The 18,516-nt window shown below is 40.2% G+C and overlaps 1 protein-coding gene and 1 long non-coding RNA gene across 30 annotated transcripts in view; one reads left to right on the top strand and one right to left on the bottom strand.

Moving 5' to 3' along the window:
* The window catches only part of CREM (cAMP responsive element modulator), a 75,880-nt gene extending 70,247 nt beyond the window's left edge, over positions 1–5,633 (top strand). For 20 of the 29 annotated variants that reach the window (XM_049099525.1, XM_049099504.1, XM_025478437.3 and 17 more), the window contains one exon: positions 4,883–5,633. In XM_049099525.1, the coding sequence (XP_048955482.1) occupies positions 4,883–5,027 (145 nt within the window). In that variant the 3' untranslated portion in view covers positions 5,028–5,633. Of the gene's footprint in view, positions 1–4,470 lie in introns of all 29 variants that reach the window. The other 9 variants (XM_049099522.1, XM_049099506.1, XM_049099500.1 and 6 more) reach the window with 1 other exon arrangement.
* Positions 5,634–7,910: 2,277 nt separating this feature from the next.
* LOC125753382 (uncharacterized) lies at positions 7,911–18,277 on the bottom strand. The gene is made up of 2 exons (XR_007405081.1): positions 18,221–18,277; positions 7,911–8,004 (listed from the first exon to the last, which is right to left on the bottom strand). It is a non-coding gene; the product is annotated as an uncharacterized LOC125753382 (long non-coding RNA).
* Between the last annotated feature and the right edge of the window lie 239 nt (positions 18,278–18,516).

The raw sequence follows: 18,516 nt of genomic DNA, 5'->3' as shown, positions 1-18,516 counted from the left end.
ATACCTAATACTATAGCATATGTACTTTCAGTTCATACTCTGTCATTTTCTAACTTATTCTTGTGCCATGTTTCTGTCATTTTATTTTTTAAACAGGAATATGTAATAAAAATGGCATTTTCCAAAATTATTTAGTTTGATATGTAATACTATTTTTTGGTTTAGTTTTTATGATGGAAAATGGTGCAAATTAATCTGATTTTCAAAATGAGTAGAATAGCCTAAGAATTTTCCCAATTGTCTGGTCACCTTATTTTTAAATGTTAAATCATGCCCTCATTGTAAGAAAACAAAACATTTCATTTTTTAAAAAATATTTTATTTATTTATTCATGATAGACAGAGAGAGAGAGAAAGAGGCAGAGACACAGGCAGAGGGAGAAGCAGGCTCCATGCCGGGAGCCCGACGTGGGACTCGATCCTGGAACCCAGGATCGCGCCCTGGGCCAAAGGCAGGCGCTAAAACGCTGAGCCGCTGAGCCACCCAGGGATCCCCGAAAACAAAACATTTCAGATGGGATCATGTGCTCATCTCTGACCAGAACCACATGATGGTGGTTTGTTTAGCATTAGCAGGCTACTTAATCTAGAAATTGTGGCCTCTGAGCTACTACAATTCAGAGATAAGTGCTGACATCATAATTGTCCTTTGTAATTGAATGTGAACCAGGAGCAGCTATATTCACTTTACTAATAGTCCTTCAATTGTCACAGTTTGATATATTATTATAGGACTCTTTAAGTTGGCTTCAGTTCCCAAGCATTGTAGTTATCACAGATCACTAGATAGAGTTTTGTGCCCTGGAAAATGCAACAGATGACCAGAAATAGGATCATTGAGATATACGCATCTCTATCGGTGGTGGTTCTCCATTAACTAAGTCATGCTGGGTTCATCTTTTTCATTGTCAGCATTTTACTCAGAAATCCTGAAGGGGTTGGTGCCTCAGTGGCTCAGTTGGTTGGACGACTGCCTCCAGCTCAGTCATAATCTCGGGGTCCTGGGATCAAGTCACATGTTGGGCTCCCTGCTCAGTGGAGAGTCTGCTTCACTCTCTGCCCCTCCTCCAGCTTGTATTCTCTCTCTCATTCAAATAAATAAATAAAATCTTAAATAAATAAAAAAAAATTCTGAAGGGTCTGAATGGGTGGAGCTCACATAGTATCATACGTTATTATATGAAAGTCTTGCTATCAAAGATCTCTAACTTAGATCTGATGGAGGAATATGGAAATTTAAAAACTGTCCTTTTCAGAGATTTCAGGAAACTTTGAAAATAATTCCTTCTATGGTCCCGGAATGTACGTTATGAAGTTCAGTTTAGAAATATAAAGTGTGGCAATAATGCAAACTGTAAAAGTGTTCATTGATGTCTTATTTTCCTAAAGAAAATAAAAAAGAAAGACCTAGAAAGTAGTGTTCTTATTTCCCTTTTGTCTTTATTCTTTACCTTTATTTTTAGATTAAAAAATATTGTCAGTAGACTTACAAAATGAAATAGATGAAATATTAGGCAATGGGTTCCCCTAAACATGCCCTACAACTACCTGCACATACATAAAAAATTTCCCTGATGAAAACAATCATGAAATTTTAGGTTAAAAAAATTAACTAATAACAGCTATTGGATAACATCTGCGTTTGGGCTGTAAATAATCCAGGGAAATAGAGCCTTCACCTTGTAGACATTATTTTGATCTTATGTGGCTGGTCCAGGGTATGTGCAGCCAGAACAAAGGCTCAGCAGTGTCATCAGGGATCCAGGCTCTCCTCCCTGCTCTGTCACCTTCAACATGTGACATTTGTTCTAAGGATTACCACATGGCTGCCACATCTCTAGGCGGAAAGAAAGGAGGAGGGCCAGAGCCAAAACTGAGCCCAGCTGAGTCTAGCCCTTCTGGAAACTTCTCTTGGAAGACCCTCGAAGCATCTTTTAACCCACATTTCCTTGGCTAGAAATAGCTAATAGAATCCCTAGTTGCAAGGGATTCTGAGGGATTTTACCTTTCCCGACCTCAATTTCAGAGCAAGATGAGGGAAGAGCAGATGATAAATAGCTAATAAGTGGCTCAGTTGAGCAAGTACCATATGCAGGTTTTAAGTGCTTTGTTTCTACTGTTTCTTTAACTCTTCCCATTACATTCGCATGAGATGAGGTCTGGATATTCTCCTTACTTTCCAGATGAGGGACTGAAGTTCCAAGAGGTTAAATAATAAGTTGGTTAAGATCACGCAGCCCACACTGGACAGAACCTGGATGTACAATCAGGTGGTCTTTCTTCCAGAGCCTGCCCACTGTGCTACATCAGAGTCACTCAAATAGACCCCAGAGTAAGCTTCAGATTGAATTTCATGGAAAGTATATAGGTTATACTTATTAACACAAAAGACCTCTCATACATTCCCTTTTTATTCTCTGGCTGGCATTTATGATAGATCTGATAGATATTTCTCCCAGTCCAGCAACAGTTTATATTTCTTTATAGTTTCTTTATAGCCTTGTCAACATTTCCTCTCTATCGTGTGTTTCCTCTCCATGCTGAGGATATATCCAGACACATGCAAGGCCTGAAAACTGAGCTATTAATAGAAGAAACAGGTGTTTTCCATAGCTGGGAAGTACTTAAGAATGTACCATCTACTGGTGTGATCATTTAAAGTTTTGGCTTGGAACTTTGGTAACGTGCCCATTCCCACATGGGATGTGAGTTATGATATTTACAATAAATAGTACACCTTGGTATAGAAAATAAAAAGATAAATATCCCACAGCACTGCTATCAGATATGTAAAATTTCATTTGATAGTAACTTGTTTTGTAAAATTATTATCTTTCTTCCAGATCTAGAATTTAGTAAGATTCAATCTTGAAAACCTTGGTATTCAATCATGAAAACCTAGGTATTTTAGCTAATAACTAAATGTATTTTAGTTCCTTTGTAGAAGATTGGCAAATTTATGAGCGTGCTTGGATTTATTCTCAACATTTCCCTATGCATAATTTAGATTAAATCAACCTGTATTTATCAGATTCTGTTCACTTTTTACATCTTTTAATTTTTTTGTTAACTAGTTGAGAAGTCTGAGAACTTTGTGAGTTCACAGGGCGAGTGCATTGTTCTTGGCTAGGAAGTAGGGGTTGATCTTTTCCTGCAGTTCACTGGGATTTCTAGGTCTTTTTTTCTGCTGACACTTGGTCCCATGTAGAAAAAAAACAGATAACCAGTTGTTAGTCAACTATCCTAAAAATAAAACAGAATTGGCCAAGTCTGTTGTGCACATCACTCTTGGTTCATAATTGCAGCAGTGCAAGCTGGCATTATAGTTACTGGCATTTAGACGTCCAACATGACTCTTGTTAATATATGTTTATCTCTTTCAATGTAGGCTTTTTTGATATGAAGCATACCCCAAAGGCAGTTATTTTCAACTGACTCCTCCAAAAGAACACTGTTATCAGAGGGTATATTCTATAGAGGAGTTAAATGATGTAGTTGCTCCCCCTCCCATCCTGAAAAAAAAAGGAGAAAGAGAAAAATGTTGGCTGTATTTATCATTTTTTGGTGGGGTTATGCGTAAAATGACTGACTCATCTCATCTGTGTATTTGTGTTTGTTGCTTCAGCCACTCTGTTCCTTCCTCTGGGCACATCTACAGTGCTTTAAAGATCCATATAGTGGGTAGTAAATGCACGTGATTGGAAAAGTCTTGAAATATACTGTTGAGTTATGTAGTAGCTTCCTTGCCAAAGTTTTAATTGTGGTGTTCTCACTTCATGTGTTTAAATTATCCAAATAATATCGGGTGTTGTGTTCTGTACCCTCCCTTCTTCCTTTCCTTAATTTTCAGAATCAGAGTCCATTTCATTTTGGTTTTTGAAAATGTGTGTGTGACTTGCTGACTGTTGTCTTTATCCAGGTTGTTTTCTAGCCAATAAGCTGCTCCTTGCAGTTGTAGTTGAGTTTATTTGTTTTACTGAGATTCAGTCTTGAAGAAACAAAATCTCCAATATGGACATTTCAAGTTTCTGAGGATTGATTTTTCTAACATTTTTGACCAAATAAAGTTAACTCATTGTGATGGAATATGTGGCCTTTTGTGGACAAAGATAAGTAAGAGAATTGAAAGGATCTGTAAATGTTTTTGTAGAAATTCCACTTGGGGATGTGGTCCTATTGTTTTAGGTGACTAAAAACCATTCTGGTCACTGTTACCATGGAATGTGTGCCCTAAGAAAACACCCATTTACAACGAAGGATGGACACATTGATCATGCTCTCAAGTCTTTCCTGTTGTTCTAAACTAATTTTACAAAAGGCATGTGCTTGCTTACGTTTGTTGTGTGGCTTTGTACAAACCTTCCCTGGCATTGATTGGCTGTTGAGTTTGGGGGGCAGAAGTTCATTTGAGCCAGTCTGGGCTGTGCTGAGAGGGTGTTCCTATAGTCATTTGCCTTGTATTGGTTCCAGGGAAGCTGCCCGGGAGTGTCGCAGGAAGAAGAAAGAATATGTCAAATGTCTTGAAAATCGTGTGGCTGTGCTTGAAAACCAAAACAAGACTCTCATTGAGGAACTCAAAGCCCTCAAAGATCTTTATTGCCATAAAGCAGAGTAACTGTCTTTGACTTGGACCTTGTTTACTGTGAACTCTAATCAAGGCAGGAGATGCAGCAATTCTACTAATTGCCATGTGGACTTGTGGAAGGGACACTTGTGACCCTTGAGAATCCAGTGTGGCTTAGTGTTTGACATTGAATTGGGTATGCTGTTCCAAGATTTGGAATGCAGCCATGATCAGATTTACCAAGCTTACTTCAGTCTGCTTGTCAATAGCACGCAAAAAAAATGTTTTGTTTGCCCTCTTGCTTCTACTTTTTTTCAGGGAAGCTGCTAAAGAATGTCGACGTCGAAAGAAAGAATATGTAAAATGTCTGGAGAGTCGAGTTGCAGTGCTGGAAGTTCAGAACAAGAAGCTCATAGAGGAACTCGAAACTTTGAAAGACATTTGCTCTCCTAAAACAGATTAGTAGAAATATTTAACTATGAACTGATTACAACATGTACAGTTGCTTCTGAAGGCAATACAATATTATAGCCAGCAAGAATTATGGCTTTTTTCCTTTGTATCATTCACCGTATTCTCTAACCTCTGACATTCCTAAAATGCCTCACTGTAGTTAACTCTTAGCTATAACTTCGATTTTTTTAAAAGAGACAAGCTGTAAAAAAAAAAAAAAAAAAAAGTATGTAACAAATTCTTAAAATGCAATATTTGTAAGACTTGTTCCAGTGCCACATATTTGCAGTACCCAACCTCTGTGTCATGAATAGTGTCCTATGCAATAAAATTTTTTGCGGGTCTTTAAAAATCATTTTAGGAAAGGATGATCAAAGATAATGCACCCAGCAGTACAATAAAAGCAAACCACAAAAAAATACCTCGGGAAAGAATTGAAAGAAAGAATTGAAAGAATCTAGTGACATGCCTATATGAAAATAAGAGCCTATAAATGAATTTATGGCATTTGCAGATTTTTATATTAGTTGCTTTGTAAAAAAAAAATATTGTATTGCTGTCCTTGAATGCCATAGTTGAAGAGAGTTTTTAATAGAACCATGCTGGTTACACTTTATAGTGTTTGGTGCTCATTTAACTATCTGAACATTTACTACGGTTTTTACTGTATTGTGTAATATAAAAGATCTTACAGAAGTTCTTAGTGTTGGTCTGAATGAATGAACCTAATGAAAGTTACAAGAAATTTTTAATATCTGGAATGTGTTAAAAGTTAAAATTGTTTAAAAAAAAAAAAGTTAAAATTGTAATCGCATACCTTCAAGGGTATATGAGCCAATTTCTACACTGGGTTATGCTCTCTGTGAATGCTCCTTCCACCATCCCATCAGAGGGATGGCCCCAGAGCTGTTACATAGAAGAGCAGCTACCAGAGATTCAGGTCATGTGATGCTGGAGTAGGCCTTTCTGCAGATGGCCCCCTATTTTGCGTTTCAGCTAATGGCTGCCGTAGGAGTTTTAAAGTAACAACCCAAGATTTTATTTTCCGTTTGAAGACAGCTTGAAGTCTACATGAGATCAAAGATTTTTATGTCAGCACATTCAGATGAAGTCCATTACATTGAGCCAGCAATGTTCTTACTGGCATTTACTTTTTGTTCTGTTTGCATAATAAAAAGCTCTAAAAGTATAAGCCCAAAGCCCTAATCATAAGATGCTCCTGTCATCCTCATTCACTCCAGAGACATTTGTTAAATGCCTGCTGTGTGCTGCACCCCGCCGGGTCCTCTAACTTCTGATTTGTTAAGGGTGCGCCCCAGCTCCTGCTTTGGTCCGTAGAAGCCAGTCAGTGCGTTAAGGAGGTCACCAGTGTGCTGCCTCACTGCAGTGCCTCCCCGTCGTCATTCTTTCCCTAAACTGTAACCCCCAGAAGGCAGGCCAGGCCATTTTGGGCTTCCTTCAGAAAGACTTACCTTCCTTCAGAGTCTGGGCTCTGAATTTCTTTTATCTCAATTATTGCCTTTTCTCCTACAGAGAAGTAAGATGAAGAAAGAGGACAAGAAAAAAAGGAAAATCCCATGTTTCAGGTGAAGGAAGACAATGCTTTCTGCTCAGTGTAAATCAGGCGTGTTCTCGGCGTGGTAGACGCGGAGAGGGGGGACACAAGGATGAGTGGACAAGATGTGTGGCAGAGACAGGAGATGCCATATGTTAGAGCCAGGGACAGATGTAGGCAGGGATGAAATAAGATACTGTTGTTGGAGGGGGCAGATCTAGAACAGGGCCCCAAAGTGACCCAGTACTGGGGAGGAGGGTATTCCCACCGGGAGGAGACAGACTGCTCTCTGCTCGAGGAGCTTGAATTTAGGAGATGAATTTAGGAGAATGTTAGGACTGACTCGAGCCTTTAGTCTGGAGAGTGAGTGGGTGTGCCACGTTAGTGTGTGTGCGTGATTTCAGAGGAAGGGGGCTGCATCCGACGACTTGGGGCTTCAAAAAGCAGAGGTCTCCCCACTCCCCAGTGGTTTAAACAGTAAGGAGGTTTCATTCCCTCACAAAACCAGAAGCTGGGAGGTAGGAAAAACCAGGGTTGCTTCATTCAGCCACGGAACGAGGGCATCAGGACCAGATTCGGCCTAGGCGGGTGCCCCAGCCCCGACGGCGCAGCGGTGCGGGCCCCAGGCGGGAGCAGCCGGCTGCGGGGAAGGCCTGCACGCAGGCCCGGCAGCAGCTACATGATCACCGCCAGGAGAGAGGAACTGCAGCTCTGGATTGCTCGCGAAGATTCCCCTCCCCCCGCCCCTCCCCTGCCCCGGGCGGGGAGGGTCTCGGGCTCCTGTGCACCATCAGGCATCAGTGTGCGGTGTGGGAGGCTGGCGTGTGGGCGCTGATGGTGTGTGCAGGGAGGGCGCCGACCCGCAACTCGGGGAGCTGGTGGGATGGGGGCTTGAGCTCTCCCAGGGGTGTGGGAGCTTTTCATTCTCGCTCCTCTAATTTGTCCCTGACACCAAAACTAGCTACTAAAGATAGCACGGTTTGCTAGCTGTCCCTTCAGCCTTAGAGGCTGCCTGCACCCCGCTGCCAGCCCGCAGCCCCGCCCCCCCCTCCCGGGCACTGCACCACTGGATCTGCAGGTGTCCTGCAGGACGACGAGCTGTCATTGCATTCGCGGCTTTTCTTTTCTCCTAAAATTTTCAGAATCTGGACTTTGGGATGTAGAAATTACTGATCCTGAATCGTGGGATTATGCCACCTTGTCAGATCTAACTAGGTAGTTCACGCTGTTAAAACATTTGGAATGGGAGAATAAAGGAAATGAACTTCTGCCATGTATTTAAATGTGTTTGAGAGCCAGGCTTGCCCAAAACAGGACCTTTCTCATCAGCAGCCACACTTCTCAGTTTTCTCCAGAGATTCTTTTTTTTTTTTTTCTCCAGAGATTCTTAATGTCCACTACAGTGGACAGTTTGCTGAGTGCCTAAAGTACACTGTAGAAAAAAAAAAAAAGACTCGTGAAACCAACACACTGTTGTTTTAGTCTGGAACCAATAATAATAAGTAGTTTGGACCTGTATGGGACAAGAAAAGCTGCTGCCAGTTGGCTAGCCATGATGCACTGACTTTCTTCTATCGTGTGTCCCAAGGTCTTCAGGAACTTAGATGTGGCTCATCTTTTCTAGGGTCATCCTAAAGGCACAGGCCTGATTCTGAACTACTCGAGCATGGTATATTTCAATATTTATGCTTTGTGTATAGCTTATTTCTATATATGTCCATCTTACCATAGCTACATTTCATATTTATACATTTTAGAATTACAATGTATTTTTAGGGCAAAGTTTTTTTTTTTAATTTTTATTTATTTATGATAGAGAGAGAGAGAGAGAGAGGCAGAGACACACAGGCAGAGGGAGAAGCAGGCTCCATGCCCCGGGAGCCCAACGTGGGATTCGATCCCGGGTCTCCAGGATCGCGCCCTGGGCCAAAGGCAGGCGCCAAACCGCTGCGCCACCCAGGGATCCCAGGGCAAAGTATTTTTAACACAGTATTGTTTATCTTTAAAGATCCATTTTGCCATGCAGTACTATGTGGTAGCTTACTTATAATGAGATTTACGATTTCTTTTCAGGGGGGTGCCTTAATGGCTCAGTTGGTTAAGCATCTGCCTTTGGCTCAGGTCATGATCCCAGGGTCCAGGGATGGAGCCTCGAGTCTGACTCACTGCTCAGCAGGGGAGTCTGCTTCTCCCTCTCTCTCTCTCTCTCTCTCTCTGCCCCTCCCCCAGCTTGTGTGCGGTCTCTCTCTCTCTTTCAGGTGGATAAATAAAATCTTTTTTTTTAAACAAGATATTTCTGGGATGCCTTGGTGGCTTAGTGGCTGAGTGTCTGCCTTCAGCTCAGGGCATGATCCCAGGGTCCTGGGATTGAGTCCCGGCATTGGGCTCCTTGTGGGGAGCCTGCTTCTCCCTCTGCCTATGTCTCTGCCTCTTTCTCTTTCTCTCTGTCTCTCATGAATAAATAAAATCTTTTTTAAAAAATTTCTTTTCAGGACCATCTTCTTTACAGACTCACACATAATTCCATCAGGGATGGGAAGTGATAAGTAAAAGGAGAAAATTAACTTTGTTATATCTTTGTTATACTAAATTGTACTTGCTCAAATAAAATGCCCTCATTATTTCGAAGCCAGTCTTAATTTCCTTTTTTTAAAAAAATTTTATTTATTTGTTCATGAGACACACACAGAGAGAGAGAGAGAGAGAGAGAAAGGCAGAGGGAGAAGCAGGCTCCGCGCAGGGAGCCCGACGTGGGACTTGATCCCGGGTCTCCAGGACCACACCCTGGGCTGAAGGTGGCGCTAAACCGCTGAGCCACGTAGGCTGCCCGAAGCCAGTCTTAATTTTCAAAAGGATGCTAAGTTCTTTCAAATTTCTTTATTAGAAAAATATTTTGGGGGCACCGGGGTGGCTCAGCAGTTGAGTGTCTGCCTTTGACTCAAGTCGTGATCCTGGGGTCCTGGGATTGAGTCCTGCGTCAGGCTCCCTCTGACCATGTCTCTGCTTCTCTCTCTGTGTCTTATAAATAAATAAATAAAATCCTTAAAAAAAAAAGAATAGAAAAACATTTGGGAAAACAGCATGAAAAAAGCTGAGCTAGCATGGGTTATTTGGACTACACACATACACAAAACACTTTATTTGGTCTCTCTCAATTCCTGTCTTTGCCTTACTTGGACAGTAGAATCAGAGAGTCAGAAACCCCTGCTCTAAATCTACAGTAGTAATTCCTTTGGTTCTTTTGTGCAGAAGCCAGTCAAAACCTGAATAATCCTAAACCTTTCTCTCTCAGCTCCCAGGGCTTCTGCATGTACCCTTCGTGCGAGGGCATGACAGAGCCATGGGCACTCAGACATTCCAACCAGCACGTGAGGCTGGACTTCCAGTTCCCCAGCTCTCATGAGGGGGAGGTATAAACTTTTTTTATGTTACAAACTGTCTTTTTACTTTTCAAAAATTAGCATGTTAGAAATATTTTTTTAAAAGAAAAAAATTTTTTTGATATAGGTAACACATACTTGATGTTCAAAATTCAAAAGATACAAAGACATATAGTGAAAAGTCAGTTTTCTGTCCCTGACTCAAAGCCACATCCTGGGAAGGCAGCCACTGCTACCAGTTTCGTTTTGTGAAAGAGATACCTTTAATTCACTGATCATGCCACTGGTTTCTTTACATTATTGTCCCATTTTCAGAGTTGTGTGATCTGGACTTTCTGGAAAGAGTTATAGGGAATCAGCATATATCCTTCAAGTCAACAAGTGAAGTTGCATTAGTAAGTATAAGTCTGGAAGGAGACTTCATGGACTTTCTCCAGTTGCTTGCTGAGGTCTATGGATGCTGTAACCATGCAGTTGTCATCAAAACTAATTGCCGCCATTTACTGCGTGCTTAGTCTATGCCAGGCAGCAAACAATGTGCTGTATATAGCTTATCACATTTAATTCTCATAACCCAACAAGTGTTGGTGCTTTTATTATCATTCCCAGTTGGCCGATGAAGAAACAGGCTTGGAGACAAGGTCAAGTAGCTTGCCCAAGATCACATGGCTGGTAGAGCTCAGGACCAAGAGCAGAACCTGGCAAGGGGCACAATGCCTCTGTCTCTGACCTAACCTCAACCAAAGGGGAAGGGACGAGAGAAGTGCATGTTGGTCAAGCAGGTGGTGTGGCCTGCTGAAAGACCATTCTATGGCTCCAAGTAATTAGATCTAGGAATAGCCAAACCTGTCCTCTTCTGATGAGCAGAAGCATGTATTAGTTTCTCTCTGGTTTCTAAAATCTCTGATGCTAATCAGGAGGAAATGACTGGTTTAAGGACTAACTGTTGGCAAAATCAAAGTTATGCTTGTACACATTGAAGTAAATCTTCAAGGTAAAAGAAATCTTGAGGGGATCCCTGGGTGGCGCAGCAGTTTAGCGCCTGCCTTTGGCCCAGGGCGCGATCCTGGAGACCCGGGATCGAATCCCACGTCAGGCTCCCGGTGCATGGAGCCTGCTTCTCCCTCTGCCTGTGTCTCTGCCTCTCCTTCTGCTTGTGTCTCTGCCTCTCTCTCTCTGTGTGTGACTATCATAAATAAATAAAAATTAAAAAAAAAAAAAATCTTGAAAGTATATAGTTGACCCTTGAACAACATAGGTTTGAACTGCATGGGCCCACTTATAGACAGATTTTTTACAGTATGGTACTGTAAATGTATTCTCTCATGATTTTTTAAATTTTTTTCTCATGATTTTAACTTTTTCTCAGCTTAGTTTAAGAATACAGTATATAATATATAAAATACATATTAATTGACATTAAGGCTTCTGGTCAACAGGCTATTAAAGTTTTGGGAGACTGAAGAGGGTTATATATGGATTTTCAACTGGGGAGGGGGTTGTCTGTACCCCAACCCTTGGGTTATTCAAGGATTCACTATAATTTACCCACTGTAATTTGCCCCTGATTATACAAGTACACAGTTACTTGCAAAAAGAATGAGCTATTTGATACAGGAATTTTATAAATTGCTTCAGGTCATATTTTCAGTAAGTAAGTGATTTTTAAAAGGATCAGTTTGCAGTAAAATTGCTTATTTTGCTTTAATTGCTTCTAACTAGTTATATTAGGGGATTAGAACAATGGAAAATGAGACCAAGGTCAAAGAGTCTTGCCCTCTCCCCTCCATCCCCGACCCCTCCCAGCTAGCTGCAGTGTCATTGAGTTGTGGCCATAGATAGCATTTTAATTCTTATCTTAAACCTGTTATCAGGCTGTGGGGCTCAGAAGGATCAGAGAGGCATGATCATATCACTAGAAGTTATTGACAATACTGAGGAAAATCCATCTTTCATTCACTGTGGGAGAGCAACGACATTTTCAAGTTAAAAAATATATATAGTATATCCTGTTGCTTAGTAGATGCCAAGATCAGCATTTGTTATCTGAGGTTGAAAGATAAAAAAAAAAGTAGTTGGAGATTAAGACACTGATGATATTTGGCAATTGCTGAGAGGTTAGGTTAGTGACATTAACAATATGCCTTTGAATGACTTAAATTCAGAGACTTTTGCTGTAATACATGAAATTATGAATAGTAACAGAATGTTAGACATTCCAAATTTTAGAACATTAATCCATTTCAATATGAATTTGTTTTAAGATCAATACACACACAAGAAGTTTTTAAAAATACACATGCATACATGCTACTTTCGTCAGCCAGAATTCTTAATATCCTTTAACTTACCTAACCAGTCAGTATTTTATTACCTAACCAGTATTTTATTTAAAATAAAAATACCTCTGATGCCACAAATGTCTCAGCTTTTAGGCAGTGTAATTTTGTTTTTTCAGGCATGTATAGATCTGTATTATTTGCATGGTTTCATTTATCCTTTTATTCAGATGTCTGAATTGATACTACCCAGCTGGATTTTGTTGGCGCTTAGATCCTGAAGGGTAGACCACAAATCTCTTTTATCAAGGGTACATAACATGCCTGACCCATTAATCTTTCTAGTCAAGAGACATGACTTACGTCATTGAATGCCTAGTTGCTCCTGCTCCAGAAATACTTATAGGATCATGCAGTCTGGGGCAGGGGGTGGGGGTGGGGGTCTCTTGCAGAGCAGTGCTTGTAACCGGAGCTCCTAGTGTAATGGCAGAGAGTAAAGAAGACTGGTTGCCATGGAGCTTTGCAGAGCAGCTAGGAGACCCCTCCATGGCTGGGCTGTTGTAGGCATCATTCACCAAAGCACAGTAGGAGTCCGTGTGTCGTTTTCAGTCCTAACGCATTTTCACCAGTACTAATTACTTGAATATTTCTCCCAAAGCATTTATCATCCCAAACATCATTGTCTCATGACTTATTTTATAGCGCTTGAATCAAGCAGTCATTATCTGTTTGTTTGTTTGTTTGTTTTTTCAAATCCATCCTGATTAAAAAGAACTACAGAAACAACAAAACAACAGAAAACCCTCGATGTTACAGATAATATAAAGTGCAGAATGAATAATGGATGTGGGTTTTAATCAAGGGCCTAGGGCTTCTAGCCACAAAATCTGTTTCTAGACCCAACTCTTCCATTCACTTCCTTAATCACTTTGGCCACATCACGTAACCTCAGTTTCCTCTACTTAGACCTTGACATTTGGTGATGCTGTGAAGAAAACAGATCTTCAAATTTCTGAGAAAAGTTAATGTAAGTAACATTTCCTCAGGCTCTATTTTTTTCTTATCCCTGTGAGCAGTTACTGGATTCCTGGTTCTCAAATCATTAATCCAAAAAATTGTCATTTGGATTGCTTTAAATATTAACCAGAATTCAAAAGCAAAAATCCCTTAGACTGAAAAATTGATCTCATAATGAAGACAGGTCACCCATTTGATTTGGGAAACCTAACCTAATTTGCGTTAAAATTTTGACACATGAAAACTTTATTTGGACAAATGTTATTTTACTTGTAAATATGCTCCAAATATGACTGAGAGGAAATTTCTGGCTCACAAGTTCCCTCCACCCTTCTTAATCATAACAGGGCTGTACTGCATAAGAGGAAGCATCACCAGTGCAGACATGGTTGTGGTTTTCATTGTGTATTACAAGGTTTGCCTTCCTATAATCCAATGCATTTTATGTTTCCAAAAGAACAAAAGAGGAAATGAGAGAGACTATATTCCTTTCAAAAGATATTTTCATGTTACCCAGTTACTTGAAAAGTTCACTGGTTAATTTGTCTAACTTTCAGGGACTTAGATCAAAATTTTTTTCTATTTATTTGAGACAGGGAGGGAGAGAGCTCAGGCAACTGGGGTGTGGGGCAAAGGGAGAGAGAAAAAATCTCAAGCAGACCCTCCTGAGCATGGAGCTCAACGAGGGTAGGGTTCCATCTCACCACCCTGAGATCATAACCTAAGCCAAAATCAAGAGTCTGACATTTCAGTCTACTGAGCCACCCAGGTGCTCCATAGATCAAAAATTTTAAAATCAGGGGCTCCTGGGTGGCTCAGACAGCTGAGTGTCTGCCTTCAGCTCAGGTCATGATCCCGGGGTCTTGGGATCGAGTCCTAGCTGGGCTCCCTGCTCAGCAGGCAGTCTACTTTCCCTCTCGTCTGCCCCTGCTCCCCCACTCATGCTCTATATCTCTCCTTCAAAATAAGTAAACAAAATATTTTAAAAACAAATTTTTAAAGATCGTACTTTAAAATGTAGTTTTAAAAATGTAAAATAAAATAGTCATAAAGATAAAAGTTTATATAATACTTTTACTAGAATGTATAAGTAATCCAAAACTAGTTTTAAATGATTTTAATATTTTCAGTAAGAAAGAATTTCTAGTTGCTTATTAAAAACCATGGTGGTGTGAGATTAGTGTTATTTATTGTCTATACCATGGATAAAATGATTGGATAACTTCAATCATTGTAGATCTGCTTAAATCAATATTTGAAAATGTTTCCTTATTCTTGAAGGCTAACTCTGGTGTTTCATAACTTCAGGCACCTGAGAGCCAGAACAAAGGTATTTCTGTAGTGAAAGACAGCTACATCTGGCAGTTGCTGGCATCCTCCTTGGAAAATTAAGTTTATGGAAAAACCATTCATTGCTGACTTTGCTGACATTCTGTGGCCATAGGAAGCATTGCAACTAACTTGTGTGTAACTTTACCGAGGTGTAATTTACATGCCATAAAACTCACTTTTTTTTTTTTTTTTTTTTTTTTTTAGATTTTTTATTTATTTATTCATGAGAAACAGAGAGAGGCAGAGACACAGGCAGAGGGCGAAGCAGGCTCCATGCAGGGAGCCCGATGTGGGGACTCGATCCGGGTCTCCAGGATCAGGTCCTGGGCTGAAGGCGGCGCTGAACAGCTGAGCCACCCGGGCTGCCCACAACCTGGTTAATTAGCTAAAAATCATTGAACTGTATACTTAAAATACGTGAATTTGGGCAGCCCGGGTGGCTCAGCGGTGTAGCGCCGCCTTCAGTCCAGGGCGTGATCCCGGGGACCCGGAATCGAGTCCCACGTCGCGGTCTCTGTGTGGAGCCTGCTTCTCCCTCTGCCTGTGTCTCTGCCTCTCTGTGTCTCTATGAATAAATAAATAAAATCTTTAAAAAATAATAATTAATCAGGTTGTGCAATCATCACCATTATCCGATTTGGAACATTTCTGCACTCCAATAAAATTGTGTCCATTTATAGTCAACTAATCTGGTTTTATTGGGTTGCTGTGATACAAAAATGGTTAAGTATGTTTTGTAACTTGAAATGTCTTGAAATTTCATAACTATAAAAGAATTCTATTCTTGAAGTTTTTGACTTTTATATTTCTTTAGAAAGCATGTAGGTTTATAAGACACACTGAGAAAAAAAGTCAACTATTACATCTTTGACCCCCAGGTAACATCATTCTCAATGGGGACAAACGGAGCTTTCCCCTAAAGTCAGGAACAGGGCACAGATGTCCACGCTCACCACTGTTGTTCAACATGGTACTGGAAATCCTAGCCTCAGCAGACAACAAAAAGAAAGAAAAGGCAGCCAATTGGGCAATGAAGAAGTCAAACTTTCACTATTCACAAACATGATCCTCTATGTAGAAAACCTGAAGGACTCCACCAAAAAACTACTAGAACTGATACACGAATTCAGCAAAGTTGCAGGATATAAAATCAATGTACAGAAATTTGCTGCATTTCTATACACTAATAATGAAGGAGTAGAAAGAGAAATTAAGAGGTCCATCCCATTTCAACTGCACCAAAAACTGTAAGATACCTAGGAATAAACCTAACCAAAGTGGTAAAAGACCTGTACTCTGAAAACTATAGAACCCTTATGAAAGAAATTGAAGAGGACACAAAGAAATGGAAAAACATTCCACGCTCATGGAAGATCAAACGTTGTTAAAATGTCTATACTGCCCAAAGCAATCTACACATTCAGTGCAATCTCTATCAAAATAACACCAGCATTTTTCACAGAGCTAGAACAGCAATTCTAAAATTTGTATGGAACCACAAAAGACCCTGAATAGCCAAAGTAATGTTGACAAAGAAAAGCAAACTGGAGGCATCACAATTCTGGACTTTAAGCTCTATTACAAAACTGATCATCAAGGCAATGTGGTACTGGCACAGAAATAGACAAGGGAATAGAATAGAAAACCCAGAAATGGGCCCTCAACTCTATGGTCAACTAACCTTTGACAAAGCAGGAAAGAATATCCAATGAAAAATAGACAGTCTTGGGACACAGGCTCAGTGGTTGACCTGACCTGAAAGTCAGGGCGTGATCTTGGGGTCTTGGGATCAAGTCCCACATCGGCTCCTTGTGGGGAGCCTGCTTCTCCCTCTGCCTATGTAGGTCTCTCATGAATAAATAAAATCTTTAAAAAAATAGTCTCTTCAACAAATGGTGTTGGAAAAACTGGACAGTGACATGCAGAAGAATGAAACTGGACCACTTTCCTACACCATACACACACAAAAAAATTCCAAATGGATGAAACACCTAAATGTAAGACAGGCAACCATCAAAATCCTAGAGGAGAACACAGGCAGCAACCTCTTTGACCTCGGCTGCAGCCACTTCTTACTAGACATGTCTCTGGAGGCAAGGGAAACAAGCAAAAAGGAACTATTGCAATTTCATCAAGCTAAAAACTTCTGCAGAGGGAAGGAAACAATCAACAAAACTAAAAGACAACCTACAGAATAGGAGGAGATATTTGCGAATGACACATCTGATAAAGGGTTAGTATTCAAAATATATAAAGAACTTATAGGGCAGCCCCGGTGGCGCAGCGGTTTAGCGCCGCCTGCAGCCTGGGGTGTGATCCTGGAGACCTGGAATCGAGTCCCACATTGGGCTCCCTGCAGGGAGCCTGCTTCTACCTCTGCCTGTGTCTCTGCCTCCCTGCCTGCCTCTCTCTCTCTCTGCCTCTGAATAAATAAAAAATAAAAATAAATAAAAAAAGAACTTATAAAGCAACACCCAAGAATCAAATAATGCAATTTAAAAATGGCAGAAGACACGAATAGACATTTTTTGAAAGAAGACATACAGATGGCTAAGAGACACATGAAAAGATGCTCAAAATCACTCATCCTCAGGGAAATATAAATAAAAACCATGATGAAATATCACCTCACAATTCAAGAAACAACAGATGTGTTGGTGAGGATGCAGAGAAAGGGGAACCCTCTTACACTGTTGGTGGGAATGCAAACTGGTACAGCCACTCTGGAAAACAGTGTGGAGGTTCCTCAAGAAGTTGAAAATAGAGCTACCCTACGACCCAGCAATTGCACCACATGGGACTTATCCAAAGGATACGAAAATGCTGACTTGAAGGGGCACATGCACACCAATGTTTACAGCAGCGTTATCAACAATAGCCAAATTATGGAAAGAGCCCAAATATCTATCAACTGGTGAATGGATGGTGGTATAAAAAAAAAAAGAAGAGGTGGTATATATATGTATGTATACACACATACATACACACATACACACAATGGAATATTACTCAGCCATCAAAAAGAATGAAATCTTGCCATTTACAAAAATGTATATGGAACTAGAGGGTATTATGCTAAGTGAAATAAGTCAGAGAAAGACAAATACCATAGGATTTTACTCATATGTGGAATTTAAGAAACAAAACAGATGAATATAGGCGAAGGGAAGGAAAAATAAGATAAAAACAGGGAGCAAATAATAAAAGACTCCTAATCTAGAGAACAACAGAGTTGCTGGAGGGGAAGGGAGTGGGGGAATGGGCTAGATGGGTGATGGGCATTAAGGAAGGCACTTGTTGGGATGAGCACTGGGTTTATAAGTAAATGATGAATTACTAAATATTACTCCTGCAACTAATATGTTAACTTGAATTTAAATAATAATTTAAAAACTATTACATCTTTGTTTGAGTACATTTCACAGAATCAGGTACTTAGGAATGAAGGCTATAAGGCTATACTCCAGAAATGAAAGGATCCATCATTATTAAGCCTATTAGGGGATTAAAGATACATTTTTTAAAAGTGTTATGATTTTACTGATATCATAGTTGCCACTCAAGGATTTGCTTATAATTGAAGGCTTATCTAAATCAAAGGACCTTATACCTATATGGGGATCAAAGGGGGAAACATCACCTCTGTTTCTGCAAAGCTTATTTGTTACTTCTGTTGAGCTGGTTCTGAGAAGCTTGGTTTCTATCAATAGAACATTAAACTAAAAATCCATCAACAACCATTGTTCCTTCATCCTCTCACCCCACAATGGACTCTGAAGTACCTTAACAAATTTAAAGTTTAAAAAAAGGAGATGAAACAGAATAGGTATTGGTACTTAAGGCAAAACCTTCACTGCTGAAATTATATAAATATTTTTATGGAGATATGTTGTCCCTTATTTGAATAATTGCTAATCCGGTGCTTAATTCATATTT

Source organism: Canis lupus, chromosome 2 (assembly GCF_003254725.2).
Source record: "Canis lupus dingo isolate Sandy chromosome 2, ASM325472v2, whole genome shotgun sequence".
Taxonomy (NCBI): domain Eukaryota; kingdom Metazoa; phylum Chordata; class Mammalia; order Carnivora; family Canidae; genus Canis; species Canis lupus.
Note: the sequence above shows the minus strand (reverse complement) of the source record. Positions and strands in the feature narration are given on the sequence as shown.